Genomic DNA, 23,110 nt, shown 5'->3' with positions numbered 1-23,110 from the left:
ATTCTGGCAGGAAGGCAGTAAAATAAGAACATGTGGAACAAGCAAGAGAAGCATCCTACTGTTCTGGTTGATTCACTAGTCTATGTTTTTGGTATTTTAAAGAAACTCTCATGATAATTATACTGGGACTGGAGTATTCCAGTCACAAATATTAAGCCTTTTCTTTTCCTGAGGGAGAAACAGTCTAGAGGTCTAGGTCTTCAAAGGCAGAAGTTTGAGTGGATGGACAAATTGGAATTTGTGAATAGCCAGTCAAAAGCTCAGATTTTCTGGATTTTCAATAGTGTTTAATTCAGAGTGGCTGATTATTATTATTTTTAAAAAAAAAATAGAAATTGTGGTCAGTTCATTCAAGTCTATGGGATCTTCTTAGCTCATAAATCAAACATGGCAAGTATAGTTCTGTCAGCAGGGAAGAATTAGAAAGAAACTATGGTCCCATACAGACAGGCCAAAATAAAGCTGCTTCAGGTCACTTTGGAGGTAGGCTGTTTAAATGATGCATGCATCCTAAGAGGCCAGAAGCTGCATCAAAGCCACGCTCCAGTCCTAAGAACTGGAGCACAGCTTCTGGCCTCTTAAGATGCATGTATCATTTAAATAGCATACCTTCAAAGTGACCTGAAGCAGCTTTATTTTGGCCTGTCTGTACGGGCCCTAAGAGACAGGACTGAAGTAGTTTTGAAGGTTGAAGGAATTACTTGATACATCATTGAGCAAAGGGATGTCAAGGGACATGTGCAAAGGAGCATATTGCAAAATCCATTTCTGATTTAGTTAGAAATAGACATTTCTGAAAAGAGAGGGACATAATTACAGTACACTTGTCCCTCCACACTTGTGGCTTTGACTTTTGCAGGTTTGATTATTCACAGATTGTTCTCTATAGGAATATCTAGGTCCTCCAGCACAACTCTATGGTCAACTTAAACCAAAAGGCTCACTGAAGGGCCTAGAGATTCCTAGAGAAACCACTCCACTAGGCATTTGTAGTTCCTCCAGCACAATTCTATGGTCAATGTCTGGCAGATGTTGACCACAGAGTTGCACTAGAGGACCTAGAGATCCCTGGAGGAGTGTTCTCTCAGGTTTAAAAAAAGTGTTTTTGTTATTTGTGGTTTTTCCGCATCCACAGGGATCCTGTGCCTCTAACCCCAGTGAATGTGGAGGGACAAGTGTACTGTAATTATGTCCCTCTCTCTTCAGAAAGACATATTTCTAACTAAATCTGAATTGGATTTTGCAATATGCTCCAATTCAGGAAAATCTCTCTGTGTGTGTGTGTTGAATAAGTTGTAAGCAAGGATAATTTGTGACATTGCTTAACATCACCAGAGATCATACAGCACATATGTGAAGCCCTCAACCTCATCCTCCCATTTTCTTCCTTTCTGGAGCTTTGAGATAGCATTAATGGTAGTCTGGTCACTAAATAGGTAACAAGTGGATATTTGTTTTCGAAGGCAACATGGTGAGTTCAAGACTGGGATAAGATTTGAACCAATGATAGCTGGAGACCCAGTCTTCACCACTATAATACCTTTGCTAGATAGCTAGCTAAATAAATAAATGATCTATGCTTTGACCATGTTTGAATGCTCCATATTGAATAATATTTACTGAATTTGCATACAGATTCCATTAAAAAGACAATTCATTTCATTTACAATGGCAACTGGTTTAAACCTACAATGCACTCTTTTATTTATCCATGCCCAGAGTTGTGTGCCACAATTATTATGCAGTTATCTTAAAAGCACAGTCTTTTATGTTGTTTGTCTCTGACTATGATTTATGTTATCCTGTTATCTTTGTTATCTCTTGCAGATGGAATATATCCCATTTCTTCACCTCAATAACTGAAGGGCAGTGGCATCGCCACAGGATAGAAACAAAACTTTCAACCTTTAAGACCTTCCTTTCACCATGTGCATTCCAATTTACATCTTATTTGTAGTGGCCAAACAATCAAGTGAGGAGGGCTGTAAAATGCAAGAACTATGCAGTAGGATTCCGTCTTTCATTCCTGTTATTCATTTTATATATGCTGCCCACAATATATGTGATGTAGGAAACATGAAGTATCTTTAATTCCCTCAGAAGGGGTTCCAAATTAAGTCAGAACAACAGCAGACTCCTGGAGTTGCCTGATGCCTTCCCCATTTTTTTGTCTGAGAAAAAAAGAAATGCCCTCACCAGCTACCTTCCAATTTATAGGGGGAAAGATACTGGGTCCACATCCTTTCTCAGGGAGGCAGGAATATGTGAATGGCACAAGCAATTGGAAACAACCCCTGGATTAAAGAAAAGAAAAAAAGGAGGATGCTATTGTGTTACCATTATACTGTGATCAGCTATTACACATGAACTGGGAAGACTGGAAATACCTGGGGTTCATGTTTCCCCTTCTCAACAAATGTGCAGAAACCAAATCTAATGACTGATCACACTCATGAAAGCACCCCAGGTATGCTGGGCTTTCCCTTCCCTATCCACCTACAACTGATCACAAAGAAATTTTCCATGTTAGAAAGAGTTAGAAAGAGTAAAAATAAAAAGTGTTTGCTAAGTAGAGATAAAAAGCAAGACTATGATCCTGTCTGCATGGTCCCAATAAAACAGCCTCCCCCATCCTCTCATCAGGGAGTCTGGGCAATGCAAAGACCACTGCCTAAATCTATTGCAAACAGTCCGAATATATCCAGCCCATTCAATGGCGAACCCAAGATATACCCCTCTTAAAAATATATTTACAAAACTTCCTATTTGTTATCAATCTGGTGTCCTCAGTAGTGACATCAGGCAGCTGCTTAAAATGTGTCCTGTTGTGCCACCCAGCCCTGATGATGATGATGATGATGTATATCACTCACTCTGAGGTCAGAACAAAGTGTTCAGCCATGTGATTGACACTGGGTGTCTTGTTCTGACCTCAGAGTGAAGTAGTATGCTGCTGCTGCAGCAGCCGCACCAAGCAACACAGGAAGACGCATGTGCAAACAGCCACCCGGCATCAGAACAATGGGCCCCCGGTAATGGGAGGAAGTTTGGACAGCTCCAGTGCCAGAATACTCCAGGGCTGCTCCCAGAATATCCTGACCCATACAGACACCACCTTAAACTATCTGGATGGGTTTTGTAGTTTTATAATAATTCTTAAAAGAGTAAACAAATTAAAAATGATCCTTTGGAGAATTGTTTGCTTTTTTCCTTTGAAATTCTCTGTTCAGTAGAATTACAATCTGCTGTATTTCCAAATTTTTGAGTAATTTTTAAAACAATATTTAAAGCATTCTTTGGAAAGAAAAACATGAAGGGCCAAACAAACACAGACACATGGGCCCTTGGTATCTGCTGAGATTTGGTTCTAGACCCACCCACCCTGCAGTGGATACCAAAATCTGTGAATGCTCAAGTTCCATTAAATACAAGGGTATAATAAAATGGCATCCCATTTATAACATGGCAAAATCAATTGGAATTGATATATTTTTATAATATTTTAAAGCCGTGGATAGTTGAATCCATGGATAAGGAATCCGTGGATACAGAGGGCTGACTGTATTGGGTACCTCAATGTTTAGCTGTATGGAGCCATGGTAAATTTGACTTCCCACATACAGCTAGGCAGGGAACACATGGTCTCCCAGATGTTTTGGAGTACAGTCTTTTACCACTGACCCACTGGGTGGGGTTAAAGGGAGATGTGAGCAAAATAAGATATACTGACAAAGTTTCTCCTTTCTCTATGCTTGTAAGAGTCTAACTATTCAACTGTATTGTTAAAATTTGAACAAATATTGAAAGAAAAATCTGCAATGTAAAATTATATCCATCAATACAAAGGCAAACTGGTACTTAGCAAAGCTGGAAGGAATGGGAGGAAGCTGCAGATTCCCATTTAGCCACTTTATCTATACATCAACCTGTACAGGGCACACACAATAGGCGAAGCAGGGTGCTAATTGACTCCCTTCTGTTTCCAATCTATTTTTCTGTTAATCATGTATGTATCCCACAATCCCTATGTGATATCACAACAGATTTTGGGCAGCACCCTGTGATTACTTGCTGTTAGGAAGCAATATGAACACCCCCGGCCCCATAGTGCTTCTGTTGCTAAGAGTACCCAGCTCAAAATCAGGGCATTGCTTGGGTGCTCACTCGAGTACTGGGAGGCATTTTCCTAGCCAGGACATGCTCTGGGAATCTGCCTGTGCTGCTCCTTCCTCTTCACCATATGAAAAGAAAGCAGGAGAAGGAAAGCTCTTTCTATCCGGCCTTGAAAACTCCAGATGAATTATAATCAAAGCTCAGCAGCTCTTGCAAATGTTGCCAGAAAATGCTCAACTTTAACTATAACTACACTTTAAAAGTAATGCATATTGACACCACTTTTACTGTCATGGTTCCATCCTACAGATTCCTGAAATCTGATGATGCATCTGCACTCTAGCAGAGAAGTTTTAAAACCTTGTAAAACTACAAATCCCAGGATTCCATAGGATGAAGATACAGCACTTAAAGTGGTGTCAAACGATATTATTTCTACAATGTAGATGTACATTTTGTGTGACCTTGACACTCCTGTATGGGAGGGAGAGTGGCACATGGGTGAACTGGTTGCTTATCTAGATCATATGTGGCACCCCAGATCTTCCTGGGAACCAAATTCTGCTCTTCCACAAGACAGAGCTTTCTTTTCTTCTGGGGTTATGTTTGAGTACTTCAAACAATTGATTAGTATTATTGGGATTATTATGATTACTCTGGTAAAACAACACCACTGGAGGGCATGTACAGAAATAAAAGGTTCATTTACAAAAATGTAATTTTCATTTAAAACCTATACCTGTACCTAAAACCCATGTTCCTGGATTCTCTCTAGAAGCCAAATTCACGAAACTGATGCTCTTGTACTTTGGACATGTCATGAAACACAACAACTTGCTGGAAAAGACAGCAATGCTGAGAAAGGTGAAAAGCAGTAGGAAAAGAAAAATAATGCATTGCAGATGGATTGTCAGTCAAAATAACCATCACCTGGAGTTTGCAAGACACTGACCCTCCAGGCATTTATAACACATTGTCTTGTAGGTTTCTGATTCATAGTGTCACTATAGTTTAAAGCCCACTTGATGGCACATAACAACAGCAACAAACTACCATGTGCAGGGTATCTCTGCAGATCACAAAACAGCAAAGGCCTCCATTTGGCTCAGACACAATTCTGAGTCATATTTAGCCGAAAGGTTAACCTAGTCCTGATTGATCCTCTTGAAACAGTGCTGTTGCAAATTCAGCACAGCGTCTTTTCTTTAAAAGACATGCAGCACATAAAAGCTTTTTTCATCTTGTTTCACTGTGCACTCTATTCCACTAGAGGTCAGCCTGCTACAGAACCCAAGCAGGCTGGGTAAGTGTTGCCAAGCACAACTGGCTGTTATTTCCACTTCTCAATCTATTAAGAAAAAAATCCTTTCAGAGTCATAAACTTAGATCTCATAGTAAAAAACAGAGCAACAGGAAGATATAGTGAGGCATTTCGTTTACGAATGACCTGCAATAAATTACAGTGAAGCATTCTGACTGACAAGAGAAAGAGAGAGAATGCTTTGTTTGCATGTGAGCTATATTTTACCTACTTTAATTTGGCTGACACATACAGATCATTTGACATTTGGCAGGGTTTCTCCTGCCCCCCTCCCCTCCTTTGTAAGGATATTTGGTTCTTGTTGAGCATCAGGGTATGGAGGTGTGGTAACCTGGGTAACTGGAGGTCATTCTCGAGGAGATTGTTGTCCAAGATGAGTTCTTCCAAGCCGCTAAACGTCTCCAGTCCTTCCAGTGACCTGCAATGACAAAGGCAACAGGAAAAATGATACTCCAGTAAATCAGGAAGGCCATTATGAGCTGAAATAAATATTTTAACCTTCCCTTTCAAGGAACGGGAAGAGTTTTGGTTTAGTCCTGTCAGGAGACTGAATGACAAGAATTAGTGGCAAGGGGAGTGCCGGTATAGCAACACATCCTTCACATGCTGGCAGAATGAAGGATGGGGGTCACTCAGTGAGTAGCCAGGATCCAAAACAAAAGGCTTCAGATATGAGGCCTGCAGGATGAATTTGTCAATGTCTTGTGCCTTCAGGCACCCAGCCTCGTCTGACCCTAACCTCCATTCCCAAGATAAATAACTCTGTCACAGTTCACCTTCATTCCCTGGACACAAATTTAAGTTGTCATCCATCATTTCTGCCATGAAATATCATACCCCACTAACAATAATAAATACAACTTCAAGAATTGTTCTCAGCAGCTACCCGATATATAAAAACTGTAGGGGAAAAATATGATTGGAAGTTTTTCCTTTTTGTGGTTTTTTATTTTATTCACTGGATTTTCCCTCTGGCTGGAGGCGTCTTGTTCATATTTTTTAAAGCACAATAGACACAATGTTAGAATATGTAGAATTATTCTAGACCCAGAAACGGCTACATTCCCCCCCCCCATGACTACACCCCACTCCCTGCAAAAGCACAAAATAGATTTAAAAGTACAAAAACAAAAACAAAATCTTTTTGGCACAAGAGCAATGCTCTGATAGTTGTAAATACACTGACATTTGTAGAGATCTGGCAGCCAATTAGGAAAGCTAGTAGAGAGGAATTAAAAGGCTGGCTTTGTCACTTCGCTAAGGGTGTTGTTCCAGCGTTAACTCTTCATTTCATAGCTTTGCAAATCCTTCCAGGAATGGGTGGGGAACCTTCACATTCATCAAGTAAGATCGGCATGGGATGCAGAGCATACACAGAGACACACATTCACAGCTCATTCACCTACCAGGCACCTAGAGATATGCTGAGGCTGCATGACTTGACAGCTGAGCTTCTATGCCTACCAGTAGGAAGAATCATCACTTTATCTCCTGCCTTGCTGTTTTATAAAAAGTGATGAATAAGGGAGATGCAAGTCTATACTATTTATTCATTGTCCAGTGACATATATACTAAGGGGAATTCTTTCCTTCACATTTAACACCCTTCACCAAGGTCTCCATGAGCAACTCTATATTAGGGATATAATACAGGCTCAATTTGGGGCAGAACAATCAAGTATTTATCCTTAGCTCATACAAACTGTAAAAATGGTAGGGATGGGTCATATGAAACATATATCAATTTTGTCGTCTGAAAAACTTATAGCCCCTTAGTAAAAAGATGGAGATGAAACCTCTTCTGTGGGAAATCAAATATGTGACCTTCAAGCCCACATTTAAGGACACCACCGAGTGAGCTATAAATAATCAACAGAACTCTGCGCTTCTCAGTGGTACCTTAAATCTGAGACTTCTAAATTACACTGGAGCTGGATGTATATCTGAATGAATTATGAAGATTATTAAAAGTCCCATGTTTCTGATGGGGAAATTAAGGTACATCCACTAAGGTCACATGAATTTGCCATAAGGAATAAAATGTAATTGTCTCCTTTCACAGCCAGATGACAATATTACTATCCTATGCTTTTCCATCATTTTCTACATTTTCTCAGCAATCCTTCAAAAGTTCTCTAGGAAAAAACAAATGTTATATTCCCTCGTATCAGAGATGGTATGATGATGCTGAGAGACAATAGTTTGCCTTAGACTATCTAGTGATTTCCTCTCTTAGGCAACATCTGCACTTCGGACATCTTTCTAAAGATCATCTTAAGGTACAGTGGGTCCTTGGTATCTGCTGGGGTTTGATTCCAGGACCCTTCCTTGGATACCGAAACCCATGGATGCTCAAGACCCACTAAATACAATGGCATAAATGGCGTGCTTAATATAAAATAGAAAAATCAAGGTTTCCTTTACAAAGTTTATGTATCTTTTGAATATTTTCAAGCCTTGGTTGCTTGAATTCATGGATAAAGAATCCGTGGATACAAAGGGTCGATTGTACAAGGAGAATGGTACTTAAATCCTCTTACCCAAGCACATACACACCTTTGCTTCTGTCCTGGGTCTATTTTTTTTTTTTTTACATTTCTTACTTCTTTCTATATATTTGAAGTGCAGATAGAGATACACATCCCACAAAATAAAATAATGTATAAGCTTATCACAAAAAAAGACAATGTTGTGCTACATAATTTCACATTTAATAATTTTGACGAATTTACATCATGCGAGTTTTAGCATTTGAAAATATCACTAGAGAATGATCATTTCCATCAATCAAGGGAAGCCACATTGCAAACCCAAAAAATCTTGCTTCCTCCTTTACCATCCCATCCAAGTACACAGTGCCCATGCCTGATGGAGTTGTATGGCTTGACAAAAAGTCCTACAAGCTGTCCTCCCTACCTCTATTGGTGGTGGTGGTGATGATGGTGGTGGTGGTGGTGGTGGTGATGATGATGATGATGATGATGATAGCAACTAGGAGGAGGAAGAGGAAGTGGAGAAAGGAGGAGGGGGAACAAAAACAACTACAAGAGCTACATCATCAACAACAATACTAGGTCTAGCTATCATTAAGAGATAGGAGGTTCAAATCCATGCTTTAATCATTCTGACCTTACATTATTCTAAAAGCCAACGAGAGGAAGGAGCTGTAAATGTATCATATGGTTATGATTGTTACTTTACATTTGCAATAAAGTCTCACTGGCAATGCCCATTTAAATGCTCTCTCTCTATAAACAGTTAGTAATGGATTGTATCCAACGTTCAAGTTTATTGCTTTTGTTTTGTTTTGTTTTACATCTTTCCACTTGCCAAAAGGAGTTCAGAAAAGGCCATCATCCTGTCAGCACCACAGAGCCTTATGGGACGCTAATAGGTCCTTTGTGAGTATGCATTACTTGGGCTCTGGTCTGTGTCAGCCTTGAAGTGCACATTGTTCATGAGTTCTGTTATGCAAATATAATACCCTTATCATGAGAATCTGCAAATGGTTGGCAATTGGCAAGAAGAATAAAGCACACATCCAAAACGGCTAGATGGGATGCATAAAGCAAAATGACATGGCATGAAGTGAGACAAAAGGGGGGGGGGGGGGCTGACTAGCCTATTGAGGTAGACTCTTGCTTTCCAAATTAGAGGCTAGGGCAGGATAGCTGCATAAGCTTTAGACAGGAACAGAGAAAACCCTCCCTCACACCTGGTTGGACTTTCATCTTTACCCCTCTTAGTCTTTATTTTTATTTTACTTTTATCTTGCTTTACTTTTATAACAACTAACAAAGTAATTCAAAGAGCAATTGGCAAACGTTTGAAATCATGGCAACTTCAGGCTGGATATTAAAAAAGAAAAGAAAAACCACAACAAATTGGAAAGGGAAAGCAGGTGGGTGGGTCAGTGGGCATGAAGATAGTAAAAGAAGTTGAGATGTATCTGAAGAATATTTCCCCTTGCTAATGTTTGTACTGGAGAGTCCCATCCTTGTGGTTTCTAGCACTCTTTAAATGGAATGGAAGAAGACTGTGCAGATTTAACCAGGACAGATCCTGCCCAGTGTGAAAAGATTGTCTCAGACTGCAGAATGCATGAAAGACTGAAGAAGCAATGTCTACTCCCTCTCTGAAATGATAAAAATCAGTACTTAATTGAGTCTGTCTAAATACACAAGGGTTTGTTCCTCCATTCTCCCTTTCATGCCAACAATACGGGTGCAGTATATTATTTACTGTATTTCTGTATTTATTTAATTAATATACTGCTTTTCCTCCCAGCAAAAGATGCAAGGCAGCAGACCATATTTTAAAATACAATTTTAATAATAATAATAATTATTATTATTATTATTATTATTATTTATTTTTAGCCCGCCTAAAAGATCAAGGCGGGTTACAGCATATAAAACTCTTTGCTTCCTTAGATGAAACACAATTGTGCTTCAGACATAACAAGATAAAAACACTACATCCCCCATTAAAAGCTTTAACTGCCACAACATATTAAAAACCCAATGCTTCCATACTAAAAAAGAAAAAATTTCTCTACTCGCTACAGAAAAACAGCAGGTAGGAGGCCATTGACCTCCTGAATAAGGGAGTACTGCAACTTGAGGCCAGCTATGGAGAAAGTGTTCTTCTGTGCTTTCACCAAGCATGCCTATGATAGCAGGTTGACTGAAAGAAAGTCTTCCCCAGAAGATCTTGGACCACAGGAAGGCCTAGATAGGGAGATATGGTTTTTCAGATAGTCAGACCCGAGCCATATACAGCTTTAAAGGTCATAGTTATATGTGGGATTCACAACTTCTGGTTGATTTTCAGCCATATTTGCATGGGAGTACCTGGTGTATTGCCTTCTGTCACAGTTAAACAGTTAAAATTTCAGAGTACATGGTAAAAGAAAGAGAAGGCAAATCTGCTCTACACTGCCCTGCCCTGCCACTTCTCTATCCCCAATCTCCTTTTCCCAAAGTGGATGTGGAAACAAAATTACTAAAAAAAAATTAGGATATTGTTACTTTGCTTCCTCATGCAACATGCATTGTGGCCCCAATAAATGCCTATTCTAACCCAATTAAAATAAACCCAAAGAATCAGTGATTGCATGTTAAGTCAGCATTTACTTACATAATAGTTACTTATGTAACTTCTACGGAAGTAATGGGAGCTAACAGTTGAATTTGGGCAATTGTGTTTTATAATTATCATTATAATTAAATTATCTGTTATCTTTTGTCTCAGTTCTTATCTCTAATATATGCATGCATTGTGGAAGCTCTGGCTAGCACTCTTCTCTTCTAGTCTGAAATATCCGATCTCCGTTTGTCAGACAGCTCGGTCTTGAGCAAATTCATACACTTCTTATACGCTTCTGTTTCCCATCTACTAAAGAGAGATTAGTCTGCCTACAACCTTACACACCCAAGAGAATGTAGAGCCCTCTGGGTCTGTAGAGCACTATAAGAACTTTAGCTGATAAATGCTATTCAAACAGAAAGGATTAGCATCATTATTTTACTGGATCTTCAAAATAGGCTGCTTCTGCGCTTGGAATATTCCTTTTATTAAAACTCAGCGAAACTCACAGAGCAGCGAGGGAAGCCTGTAAGCTCTCTTAGTTTGCAGAAAGAACCTTCTATCTGTCTTAGTGAATTAAAAGCAACAAAGCACAGGCTCAATACCATGAACACCACTAAGGGCTTAAGGGGTAGTGGCAGGTAGCCGTCCTCCCTAGTTGGTTCAGAAGGCTAATAAACATCGCTCAAGAGCATTGCAGGTTGATCTGTCTCTGCTCTAATGACATGAAAGCTGCGCATTATCTCACCCACAGGTACCATCTCTGTTACCTCTGTGCAGGCCTCCCACTCCCACTCCCAGAGGAGAGCAAACGTTGCCAAGAGATTTCCAATGCAATTTCCAAAGCCACATCAAAATGACAAAACATCACAACGCATTCAGCACTGCCTGATTCCAACAGAAAGAACTTTAAGTTTCCACTGTAATTAACCCTATCCTCGTTAAGATAATTATGATCAAGCTCCCTGTCACAGCTAATATCACAGCATCATTGCCTATGGCTCACGCTTTGCCCTCATTAGCTTACAAAAACAGTGTGCTGAGCAGGCAAACTGACTCCCTCCCCTCCCTTCTTTCCAGTGACTTAGAGACCCAGTATCCAAGACAGTACAATAAATCTTTGGAACACAAAGTTCTAGAGTAACAGCCTTGCTATTTAAGCCTTTCAATTAATTCGCTCTATTTTTCAGTACTATTCCCTCCCTATAATTTTTTTAAATATAATTTGGAAGGGAAAACATTATTTTTAATCTCAAAGAAATATTGTCAGTGGTAAAATATTCTTTGTTCGTCTGTGGTAACTGCTGTTTATATACTATTCGGTATGCAGCTATCCAGCCTGATATAAAGAATTTGGTAATGGATTTGGCTACAATGAAATTCAAAAAACAGTTCTTGTGTATTAGTAATTTTGGATTGTGCTTTCAAAAGAGGGGAAGAAACGGAGTTAGCAGGAATGTTGTTTCAAGACAGAATGCAAATTGAGCAGCTCAACTCCAATCAACACAGACTGTGTTATGCATTTTATATAGAACATGTCATGCCATTCCTTGATATAAGATAACAAACCCATTCCAAAAGACTATTTTTGCCTTTTGGCTGTTAACAAGACCTGGAATATCCCTTGCAACTTTTTTTGCTCTGTTGAAAACAAATGACCATTACCACAAAATAACACAGTCATTTTACAAGAAAACACATCTGCACTTCAAATTTTATAATTGGGTACAAAAAAAAAAAAAAGTTCAGTCACTCCAAAGGGATTGTGATTTCAACTAAACAGAGAAAATGACTACTAGTTTGTATTTCTATTCCATTTATTAATAGGTTATCAAAGCAGTTTACAAAACCAAATTCGAAAGGCAGACTTCGCCATTTTTTAAAACAGAAAGCTGATTCACACAGCTAGATCTCATTAAGCAAATAAACCAGCATGCTCTTATAATGGTTGGTTGGAAAACCAATATGTTTACTTTCTTGTTAAGATGGTACCTTGATTAGAGGGAAATTACCAAGCTTATCACTTGGAAGCTAGCTATACCCTTCACTGAATTTGACTCAAGCAGATCATCTCATATAGTCCAAGAGAAGATCCAACAAATCCCAGAAAGGTATGAGAATAAAAGTCAACAAAGCTAAGATTCACAGCAAGATATGACACAATATAGTTGAGTAGTGAACACTCAGAACACTCTAAAAATTTCCAAACAACAAGGCCAAGATCCTGGTTGAGGAGATGAAATTATGTATCCTGTCTAACCCTCCAAACTCATATTTATCCATGCCAGCTTCCCATGGCTTATTCCTGACCAGAGAAGGTAACAGACAAGTGTCCAGTCATCTTCCTATAGCTCAGTGGTTCTCAACCTTTGGGCCTCCAGATGTTTTGGACTTCAATTCCCAGAAATCCCAGTCAGTATGATAATTGTTCAGGAATTCTGGTAGTTGAAGTCTCAAAAATCTAGAGGACCAAAGGCAACCACTGCTTGGTATCTAGATGTAACTCTTTGCTAATGTTGCTCTGAAATAACTAATTTTAGCAACTTTTTTCCACTGCAAAAAAAAATTATTTAAAAACTGTGCAATTTTTGAACACTATTAACAGTTCAGGACTTACTCTGCATAAAATTCATACATGGCGGTTTTGTGCAGAAAATGGCCAGTTCTGTGCAGGTAATAGTATTTTCTACACATAAATTATTTCTGCATATTTTTTGTGCAGTAAATAATGTTTCCTACACAAAATCCTCATGTGTGAATTGTACACAGAATTTGTTCCATCTAAAGCATATTCTACATCAGAAATACTATTTTGTGAGCAGAAAATGCTTCTACTTGTTCAAGAAATGCTGCTTTCTGCACACATACAAAATGTTCAGATTTTGCAAAGAATAAGGGTTGAACTGCAAAGATTCTTCTCAACAAGGGGAGCTCATCACATGGGGCTCCAGGAACGCAAATGGCATGGAATGAAAGGGGGCATGATGGGAATGTAATGGGGAAAGGATATGATGCCACCGGAAGTCCCCGTTCTTTTCCAAATCCATCCCCCAGAGGCTGATTTTCAGGAGCTGTTCTGAACAGTTCCTCAAAATCAGCCTCTCTGGCACAGATTTGTAATGGAATGGGGACTTCTGGTGGCGTCGGCAGTGTTACGGTGTGCATTAAAATGCATCCTGTCCCCGTTCCATTCCCATCACACCCCCTTTCGTTCCGTGCCATTTGCGTTCCTGAAGCCCCATGCGATAAGCTCCAGAGTTTCCTCAAGAAACATGATTTTCATCCATTTTTGGCATTTTGGGGTTATCATTTCCACCCCTAGTGATACACAATGGCAAGCATCCGTGGGTAAACTATGATAAATTAGCCAATAATTAGTTAAGAAAACTAGCCAAGAATACCAAGAATAAAAGCAAGTTGCTTGTGAGGTATATGTAAAGCCCAGCCCTGTCATCCAGCTGCATGACTCACTGGCATGTTTACTAAGGCACAAATGATATATAACAAGTGTCATGTCTCTGCTCAGCTGAGATCCAAATTAAAAGATGGGGGAACTAATTTTAAGCAAAAGTTTGGCAGGCGGGTAACTGGAGCTGAACTCACCTCTCTCTTACATCATGAGTTTCAGATGATTTTCTACTAGCCTGGCTCTCTTCCAGTATCAGTTTGAGAGAAAAGTGCCTGAAGTGATAAATTGTGATTGGAGTTCAGCTCCCCAACAACCAGTGCTCTCTTTCTAATACAAAAAGAAAATTCATCTCATGCATGCTTTATTTAGGAATGGGACATGACTATCAAAATGTGACTGCTTTCTCTTGTCCCATTTGACCCCAAAATGCTTTGCTAAACCTGAGCTGTTAGGTATCTCTCTAATGATATCATTGGTCAGGAAATGGGCATGTATGTAGAAAGGCTAGTGGTGCAGCTGAGAACAGGTGGGTTTTGAGAGGGGCTTTGTACAATCAGTGGAAAATTCTAGCCTCTGCAACAATACAAAAAAAGAGTTACAGTCATCTCCAATCCAATTTACAACCTCCTAATGCACTAACAAGAAGCCAGTCCCCCTTTTCACTTCATGTGATATATGAATAAAGACTCCTTTAATTACTTCTAAGATATAGATTCACTAAATGGGAAAGCATAGGAAGCAAAAACTATATATATATATATGTGTGTGTGTGTGTGTGTGTGTGTGTTGCTTGATCACACAGAAGAAGACAAAGCACAGTATACAATCTCCTTGTCTCCCCAGCATCTCAATCTTCTTCATTTTTCAGTCCCAGCTAGCTTCTTTCTCTCCCTTTCTGAATAGGGAGGAGGGATCCTAAAAGGGACCTGGATTTACAAGGAGCAATGCCTCCTGAACCTTAGCCCTTCTCTTGAGCAACATGGTGGAGGCCAAGTGATCTACTTATTGGGTTGAAAGAGAGAGACTCTGAGGCGGGATACACACCGCCATTTAGTACGTATACAATACGTACTAGGGTTAGGAAGGGGCGGTGCGTCCGCACCCCCCTAACCCTAGTACGTATTATATACATACAAGATGGTGGCGCCCCTTCTACATGGGCACCGCCATCTTTACGTACTGGACGCACAGCGTCCAGACGTGTCGCACCGCTTGTGACGTAGCGAGCGCGCCCCTGGCGCCTCACTACGTCGCAAACGCGACTTTAAAAGAAGCTCCATTTTGGAGCTTCTTTTTCGGTCCACGCGGGAGTCGGGCCGTGTGAAGGCTCCGGCTCCCCCGCGGACCTACTGGCGGCGGCGGCAGACCGCCGCAAAGCGGCGGTCTGTACCCCGCCTAAACATACTTTCAGAAGCACCCCATGCTGGTTGGTAGGTGGATGACTGCTTGTTTCTTTTGGGTTTCAAAACAGAATTCAACCCCATCACCAGCAATATCCTTCTGGCCTGTTTTGGTGATATGGGGATTGAGGACAGTGTTTTTGGCTGCTAATCTCAGATTTTTGGAGTTTATAGCACTGCCTCCGGTGCCTGCCTTACCTCTTTCAAATTTGACTCAAATTCAGAAGTTATGCTGATTTTATCGCACTGACATTTCTCTCAAAACAGCTTCCTGTTGCCTCCAGTGCTGAATTTGGGCCCTGTAAGTTGCTTTGATGGCCATTTTATCGGAAGCTATCACATGAGGCAATAACTCAGCATTAAAGCAAGATATTAGTGTACTTGGCGAGTACTTATTACATGACATTGTGTCTACTCAGTTGCTATTTTGCATTTCCTTTGTTTCTGTAGTGCACCTCTCCATTGATGGGGAAAACCCATCAACAGGCTCCTAACATCACTCCTATTCCATTAGTCCCCACACTGTGATAGGTCCCTTCTGCTATAGTAATGATTGACAGCATTCATGTAGCATGACTCTCAACCTCAGAGCAAGGCAATGGCAAAGTCCCTTTCTTTTTTGTCAAGCATACCCATGATAGGTTCACCTTAGGGTCATCATAAGTCAGAAACACGAAGTTATACAGTAATATATAGTAAGAAGGTAGTGGGGAATTCAGGATCAAAGATTAGGCTTAAATACCACTCTTTTGAATTTTGTGACTTTTGTAGTTGAATCTGTGTGTGTTGTGGATCTATAATCTGCTTCACTTCCATTTAAACCAAGAGACCTCTGTTTATTGTTAACAATACAGTGGTTCCTATATCTTTTACAACTGTTGTGCAATATATACTTGTGGTACAGCAATGTAAACAACCTCCTCCACCTCTGAAACAGAACCAGATGAACAGAGAAAACAAGACAGAATGCAGCACACTTCAACTATCAGTGCAGTGAAAAAGGGCTGGAAGGGTGTGTGGATGGTTACAGAGAAAGTAATTTTTCTCCCATCTTCCACAACAACCAAGGCTGGGGAGTGACAAGCAAATTGACGCACTGCTCAGAGGGCAAAAGATAAATGTTTGATGAATTGGCCATCACTGGAGGAGTGATGGGCTTCATATGTGCATAATGGACTAGCTGCCTTTCAATTGAGATTGCCTGCCAAGATAAGAAACTATAATGAATGGACCAAGCAGAGCCTCTACCATAAGAAAAGTATAATCTGACTAGTTTTAATAAACTTAATAAAAAAGATGAAGTGGAGAGAGGCCAGCAGAAAACCAGCCTTTGTGACCAGCTACCAGAGGTGCAAGCTAATAATAGATGGACTCATGCATGATAGGAAAGGGGGAAACGTTATGGAGAAGTTGCATTGGAATTATTCTCTTATTGTTCACAGATGATTTGGCAACCTGAAATCAACCTTCTTAGAGTAACATTTCTTGTATTTAAGGTTTATGTTATCCTTTGACCCACATATGCTTTTAGAGAGCAGTCCACATTTTGAAGTAATATGGATATGCTTCAAAGAAAGGATATTCCAGTTTGCTGCCCTCATGTTTCAAAGTGCTTCAGAGTTTTACAGACCTCCAGTACTGGGGAGAAATCACAGTCACTATGTAGCAGCAGTATGTTTGACTATGATCAACCAGCACCAATTTCTCTTTCTAAAATCAGCTTTTTGTTCTCTGGATGGGATACAATCCTCCAGAGATCATCTGTGTAAATTTAGCTCTGGCTCCCCATGTGTGGTACTGCAAGCATATATGGTCCAGTACTGATAACATCCTAACCACGGATGCACCACTGATGCATTAGTTCCTTCTTTCTGTCCATCTAATTTAAGAAGCCATTTGGCAAGAGCACAGGCTGTGGCTTCACACATACACACAACCAGCATTTGTACTGGCATGGGGAGATCCATTAATATGAACTGCTCCTACATGATTAAGGCATCTTCTGTTACCTTGACATTGCAAGGAAAAGTCATGCAATAACAGATCTCCTAGTGTGGGAATGATTTTAAGTGCATACACACCATCCTTCTAACCATCTGAACCTACAACGCAGCTTAACAACAGTATAAAACCATGTAGGTAAAAAAAATAAGCAATAACCTCATTTTGAAAAACAGAGCAATGATTATCACAACAAAACTGGGAAAGCCATAGCTCATGGAAATCACGGAGATCCTGAAACAACTGGTTATCTATCAATCATGAATGTGGCCTTATTTATTTTTATTGTCTTGGACTGCACTGTATCGAAATATTTCTTTAGCACCTTTCAGTAATCAGTTACCAAGATTAAACAGGTTGAAACAGTTTTTTAAAAAAAAGTTTTAAAAAACAACACAACTGGACAATCCCACTGGATCATTTTAAACAGACTAGAGAACTATCAGACCAATACAATTTGCACTGGCTATTACTTCCGAACATATTTCAGATCAGCCTCACACAGAATGCATTACTGTTTTTGTTGTGTGTCTTCAAGTCATTTTCAACTTATGGCAACCCTAAGGCGATTCTATTGTTGTGGGGTTTTCTTGACCTGTTTCTTCATGGGGGGGGGGGGGTTTACATTGCCATCCTATGAGTGTGACTTACCCAGGGTCACTCAGTGGGTTTCATAGCCAAGCAGGGATTCAAATCCTGTTTTCCAGAGTCATAGAACTTTATCACATGGGCCCTAGAATGGGCCTGTCATATTCCAAAAAGGCACATGACAAGAACGGGATGGGGCTAAGAATGGATCTTTCCACACAGAGAAACGCTGCGGTGTTCTTGTCACACCCCCTTTTTGGAATGCGAAGGGCCCATGTGATAAAGTTCATAGTCCAACACTCAAACCACTACACCATGCCATACTCTAACCAGGAGGTAATTAAGACATGAACTATTGCGGCAAAATCTACTGAAATCTACTTTTCATAGGAAGGGACAAAACTTGTGCATAACTGAAAGCTGTGTAAAAACACACCTGACCACAGCAGCCACATGATTTTCCAGAAACAATACTGAGACCATAAGCAGGTCCAATCTGGGACCCTAGTTTTTCAGAGGGAGTACAACCCCCATCTAGAGCAGCCACATCCATTAATTCAGTACATCAGGAGTTCCACAGGCCCTACAATCATACAATCATCCTGTGCATTCAAGAACTCAGTCTTGAACAAACTGAATGATGTGAAAATGGTGGACCCTGGATCCTTCCTCAGCAACAGTTGAGAAAGAGAAATAATGTGGTGAGACCCAAACTCAAAACTCCAAATAATTTTCTCCACTGACTTTGAGTAGATGTTTAAATGTATAGTTGAAATCCATAGGTGTATCTCCCCACACAAATCTGCCAGAGTCTTAACATCTACAGGGGAAGCCTTTCTAATTGTCCCACCACTGTCACAGCCTCGCTTGGTGAGGACATGGGAGAGAGCATATGGGAGAGAACTCCCTTCTGCAGAAGTCTAGGCTGGCCCTTTCCCTGATACCTTTTTCCCAGCGGCAAAGAAATTTCTGCTTAAGCCAGGTGTTTAATTCATGGGAGGGGGTTTTTTATTTATTTTTTAAACTACAAATTGTTTTCAAAATTATTTTATGTTCTCTGGGATGATTTTAATTGTTTTTAAATTTTATTGTAAATGTTTTTAATTTATTATTTCTGGAAGCTGCCCCAAGTCCCACTCTGGGAAAAGGCAGCATATAAATGAAATAAAGTAAGAAAGAAAGTAAGGCTTGGTACAAAAGGGCAGGAAGGGATGGCAAGACGCCACTCCTTTCTGCCCTGGATCATTGCCATGCCAACCGCACGGGCGTGGCAATGATCCACCCCACAATGATCCACCCTGCTGCCAAGGCACCATTAGCGCCCTGGAGTGGCACGGTTATATCTCTTGTGCGCCCGCCATATGGACACAGCGCACAAGGCATGTCATCAGCAGATGCAGCATGTGAATGCGCACACATCAAAATGGTACCAGGAGAGTGCAGAGTGTGCGGACGCTCCATGCTCCCGAGCCCTAATTTCAGCCCCAAGCCTAAGTCAGTAATGGTCATAAATACGAACAGCAGATCCCACCACAACTTTCTGGGAACCTTCAACCAAGCAGATAAGAACAATACCCCCCCCCCCCCCAAAAAAAGAATCCAAAACCCACTGTCCTCAACTCCCATATCACCAAAACAGGCCAGAAGGATACTGTAACTGATGCGGTTGTATTCTGTTGCAAAATCCAAAGTGATGATTCCTGTATCTGCCCTAAAACTAGGTATGAACCCAAAATGGATCCAGGAAATCAGTTTCATCCAAGGCAGCTTGCTGTTATGCTGTCACCAACTGTTTAAAGGCCTTGCGTTTAAAGTGAACATTAGAAACTGGCCAATAGTTATTTACAGTGATAAAAGCTTTCTGCAAGAGAAGACTTTTACCTTTAGAGGAAGTAGAATATAACCCTCTTTCAAGGTAGCATTCTCAACCTCCACCACTCATGGTCAGGCAACACTTGACATTCTAATTAGTAAGAATGGACACCAATTTAATAAATAAGTAGATCTCATTTCTGACAACTTATCCACATTGTCAGGTTGAATAAACTGAAATATTCAATGAAAACTTGCCTCAGTTACCATCACAGAATCTATTCTCAAAGTTGATTCCTAGTCAGAACCAGTACAAGCAACTTTTTCAGCAAAATGTTTTCCCAGTTCATGACAGCAACTTTCTAATATCTGATATCGAGAATGTAAGAGCTTTTTGTTTTCATTGTTATTGTGTACCTTCAAGTCTTTTCAACTTACGATGATCCTATCACAGGATTTTCTTGGCAAGGTTTGTTCAGAGGCAACTTGCCTCTGGTTTGTCCTAGTCCAACACTCAAACCATTACGCCACACTGGTTCAAGAGCCTCTTAGTTACTGAAATTAACTCAGCTGCATAGGGTTGTGCTGATATTATTTGCTGCCATGACAGCCATTTTACAACTGCAACTCATTACAGAGCTGCAGAGTAGGTCCTAAAATGGGCCAAACCCTATGTTTGATCGGATTTGTCTCATATATTTCTCCACTATAACTTTATTTATTTATTTGATTTATATCCTGCCATGGGACCCAAGGCAGCATACATTTTAAAAACACAATACAATTAAACTGTTCATACAAAAGTTAAACACGATTAAAACTAAATTTCTATTTAAAAATACATAAGTTAAAAACAGTTTTAAAAAGCATGAAGTTAAAAAGAGCATTAAAAGATATTTAAAAGCATAATCAAATAAAAACACTATACACACATCCCATTAAAACCTTTATCTGCCACATACACTAGCCATAGTCTTCTGTTCAAGCATTTCATTTTATTGCTTCAGAAAACTCAAAAGGCTCATCCTTTGCACTCATGTAAATGAGGACCGGGAGGAACGTCGGTCACTCTAGTACTCTATCTATTCCACAGATCAACCAGAGCATCACTAGGATCATTCACTGTAGTAGCTGGAAAACTACCCAGCACACTTAGAATTCTTCATGTATTCATTGCTTTCTGAAAAAGAGAACCATTTGCATGGTTCCCCCAACCCTACAAAAGGTAGGGGTCTCAGCAAATCTAAATCTACAAGGTAGTGTTTGATGATACCAAATTGAGGTTTCAGTCCCCCTACTCACAGATCACTCATATCCTGGCCAGCAAAAACAAGCATGGCTACCCATGTATACATATTAGTTGAGACTGAGCCATGTATTTTGTATGAGTATGATACTGAGAACAGATGGGGGGCAGCACAAATGTTAAAACACACACACACAGTTTAAAGGAAATCAGCATCGCCTCTGAGGTCACCTTTGTCAGTTCAGGCAGGGAGACAGTTGGAAGGTACACCTACAGAATCCAATTGCTCTGCAACTAGGTGTACATACTCCTTGGAGACTGCCAGGCAGGTGCCTCAGCAGATTAATCTTAATAAGCATAGTTTTCAAGTGCTACCTAATCCTCATGAATAAGGAAACAAGAAAGATACTCTCAGGTGCCCCAGTTTGGAACCTACAATGGAACAGTCTCTGTCATGCACCCAATCCACCACTACATTTCAAATGATATGGGAATACAGAGCAACATCTGGTCTAAGTGAACTGATACATTCACAAGCCCTAGAGCTTTTTAAAAACTAGTTTTAGAAGTCAAAACCACTATTTTGAATGAGACCCACACATCTTTTGGAAGCTAATCCAATTGATATTACAAAATTTAGAGCAGTTAATGCTTTTTGCTGTCACATATGAAATCCCCTTTTGGTTCAAATGCTTTGGGCAGGTAATGTGGAAGACATAAGAATACTATACTTTGGATTTAAGAGGTGAAACAGATGGGCAGGAAAAAAGCAGCTGAAAGTTGCCTTTTCCAAAGCCACATCGAAATCCCACCAACTTTACTGCCTGCTCCCAAGGCAGCTGGAGTGCACATGTCATGACGACACGGCACTGCTTCAAGCCACACCACTGGGTCCTTTTTTAATGCCCCCCCCCCACCATCCCTCTGCAGGAGCAAACCACCAGTGACTGCCAAACGGCACATATTTGCATGTGCAAGGCATCAGAGCAGGTGTGCCCATACAGATGACAGCAAGGTACAATCATGCCCCCCTTCACCCCATGCTCCCTCTTGGACTGTCTGTTTTGTGTATGTTGGACTCATCTCCATGAGAGTGTCACACTTTCTCTTTTAGTCATTGCCACCCTCACCTCTTGGGTACAGCACCTCTGACCCATTTAAATGTGCTCCTACAACAGAGCATTTATATGCACAATTAGGGTTAGGGTTATAATGGAGAGTCTCTTTAGAGGCACACTGGCGGTGCTGCATTTGGACCTGTGTGCAAAGGTACACATTTTCCAGGAAGAAGTGGAAAAATTCAGTTCCTTTTTAGTCTAGCTTTTCTCCCCATAGGGTGTCTTGAGAGCGGTTTCTGGCCAGCTTCAAGGCTTGTGTAATCTAAATGCCCCACCTGGAAGCCAGCTGAGAACCTGCTTATTTTGACTATTTGTTTCACTCATAACTCTCCCCCCCCCAATCAGGTCAGGCAGTCACTTGAGGGAGCAGATTTTTCAGTGTCACAACAGAGCAGAAAACAGTCACTTGTTTACTGTACACTTATTATATTTTTACCTGTCAGGGATAGAGAGAGGCACTTGTGAGGTTTTCTGCCTCATGTTCCAGAATAGCTTGTGTACCATAAGGTGGAAGAGCAGATGTGATTTGCTGCTCTGTCTATGAAAATCAAAATGCTTTCCTCTCCTTTTTGTCTAAGTCCTACACTTAGGACCTTTCTTCCCCTAGCTCCACTTAGTCATTGGCCTCACTCACCATTTTGTATAGACCTTCCAACCATTGACTATGATATGATTCCTCCTTCTAATCCCATTTTTATATGTGGCTAATCCTTATCATCTCTATTCCCAAATGTATAGTTTAATGCTTTAACATTTATTTGCATTTACCTTTCCTTATCCCAAGAAACTTGTTTATTCCAGTCTACTTCAGATTGTGAATTCCTTGGGTAAAGCAACCAGTTTGTGAAAATCCACAAGATGTCACATACACTTATGAACTGTACAACTACAGCAGCATAAGCAACAACAATATCCTGTCAGAGCTACTGTCTTTGGATCACTGCCACCTTAGATAATCATGTTGAATCCTAGGCACTTTGGTTGCAATCCTAGGTTTAATCTGCCCTGCAGAAA

General features: G+C 40.3%; 1 protein-coding gene across 1 annotated transcript in view; it reads right to left on the bottom strand.

Moving 5' to 3' along the window:
• Positions 1-23,110, bottom strand: part of LRMDA (leucine rich melanocyte differentiation associated) — a 939,296-nt gene that overhangs the window by 445,451 nt on the left and 470,735 nt on the right. The window contains exon 3 of the mRNA XM_042459731.1: positions 5,726-5,852. Within this exon, the coding sequence (XP_042315665.1) occupies positions 5,726-5,852 (127 nt within the window). The remainder of the gene's footprint in view (positions 1-5,725; positions 5,853-23,110) is intronic.

The sequence above is a fragment of the Sceloporus undulatus genome, chromosome 3 (assembly GCF_019175285.1).
Source record: "Sceloporus undulatus isolate JIND9_A2432 ecotype Alabama chromosome 3, SceUnd_v1.1, whole genome shotgun sequence".
In the NCBI taxonomy this organism is placed as follows: domain Eukaryota; kingdom Metazoa; phylum Chordata; class Lepidosauria; order Squamata; family Phrynosomatidae; genus Sceloporus; species Sceloporus undulatus.
Note: the sequence above shows the minus strand (reverse complement) of the source record. Positions and strands in the feature narration are given on the sequence as shown.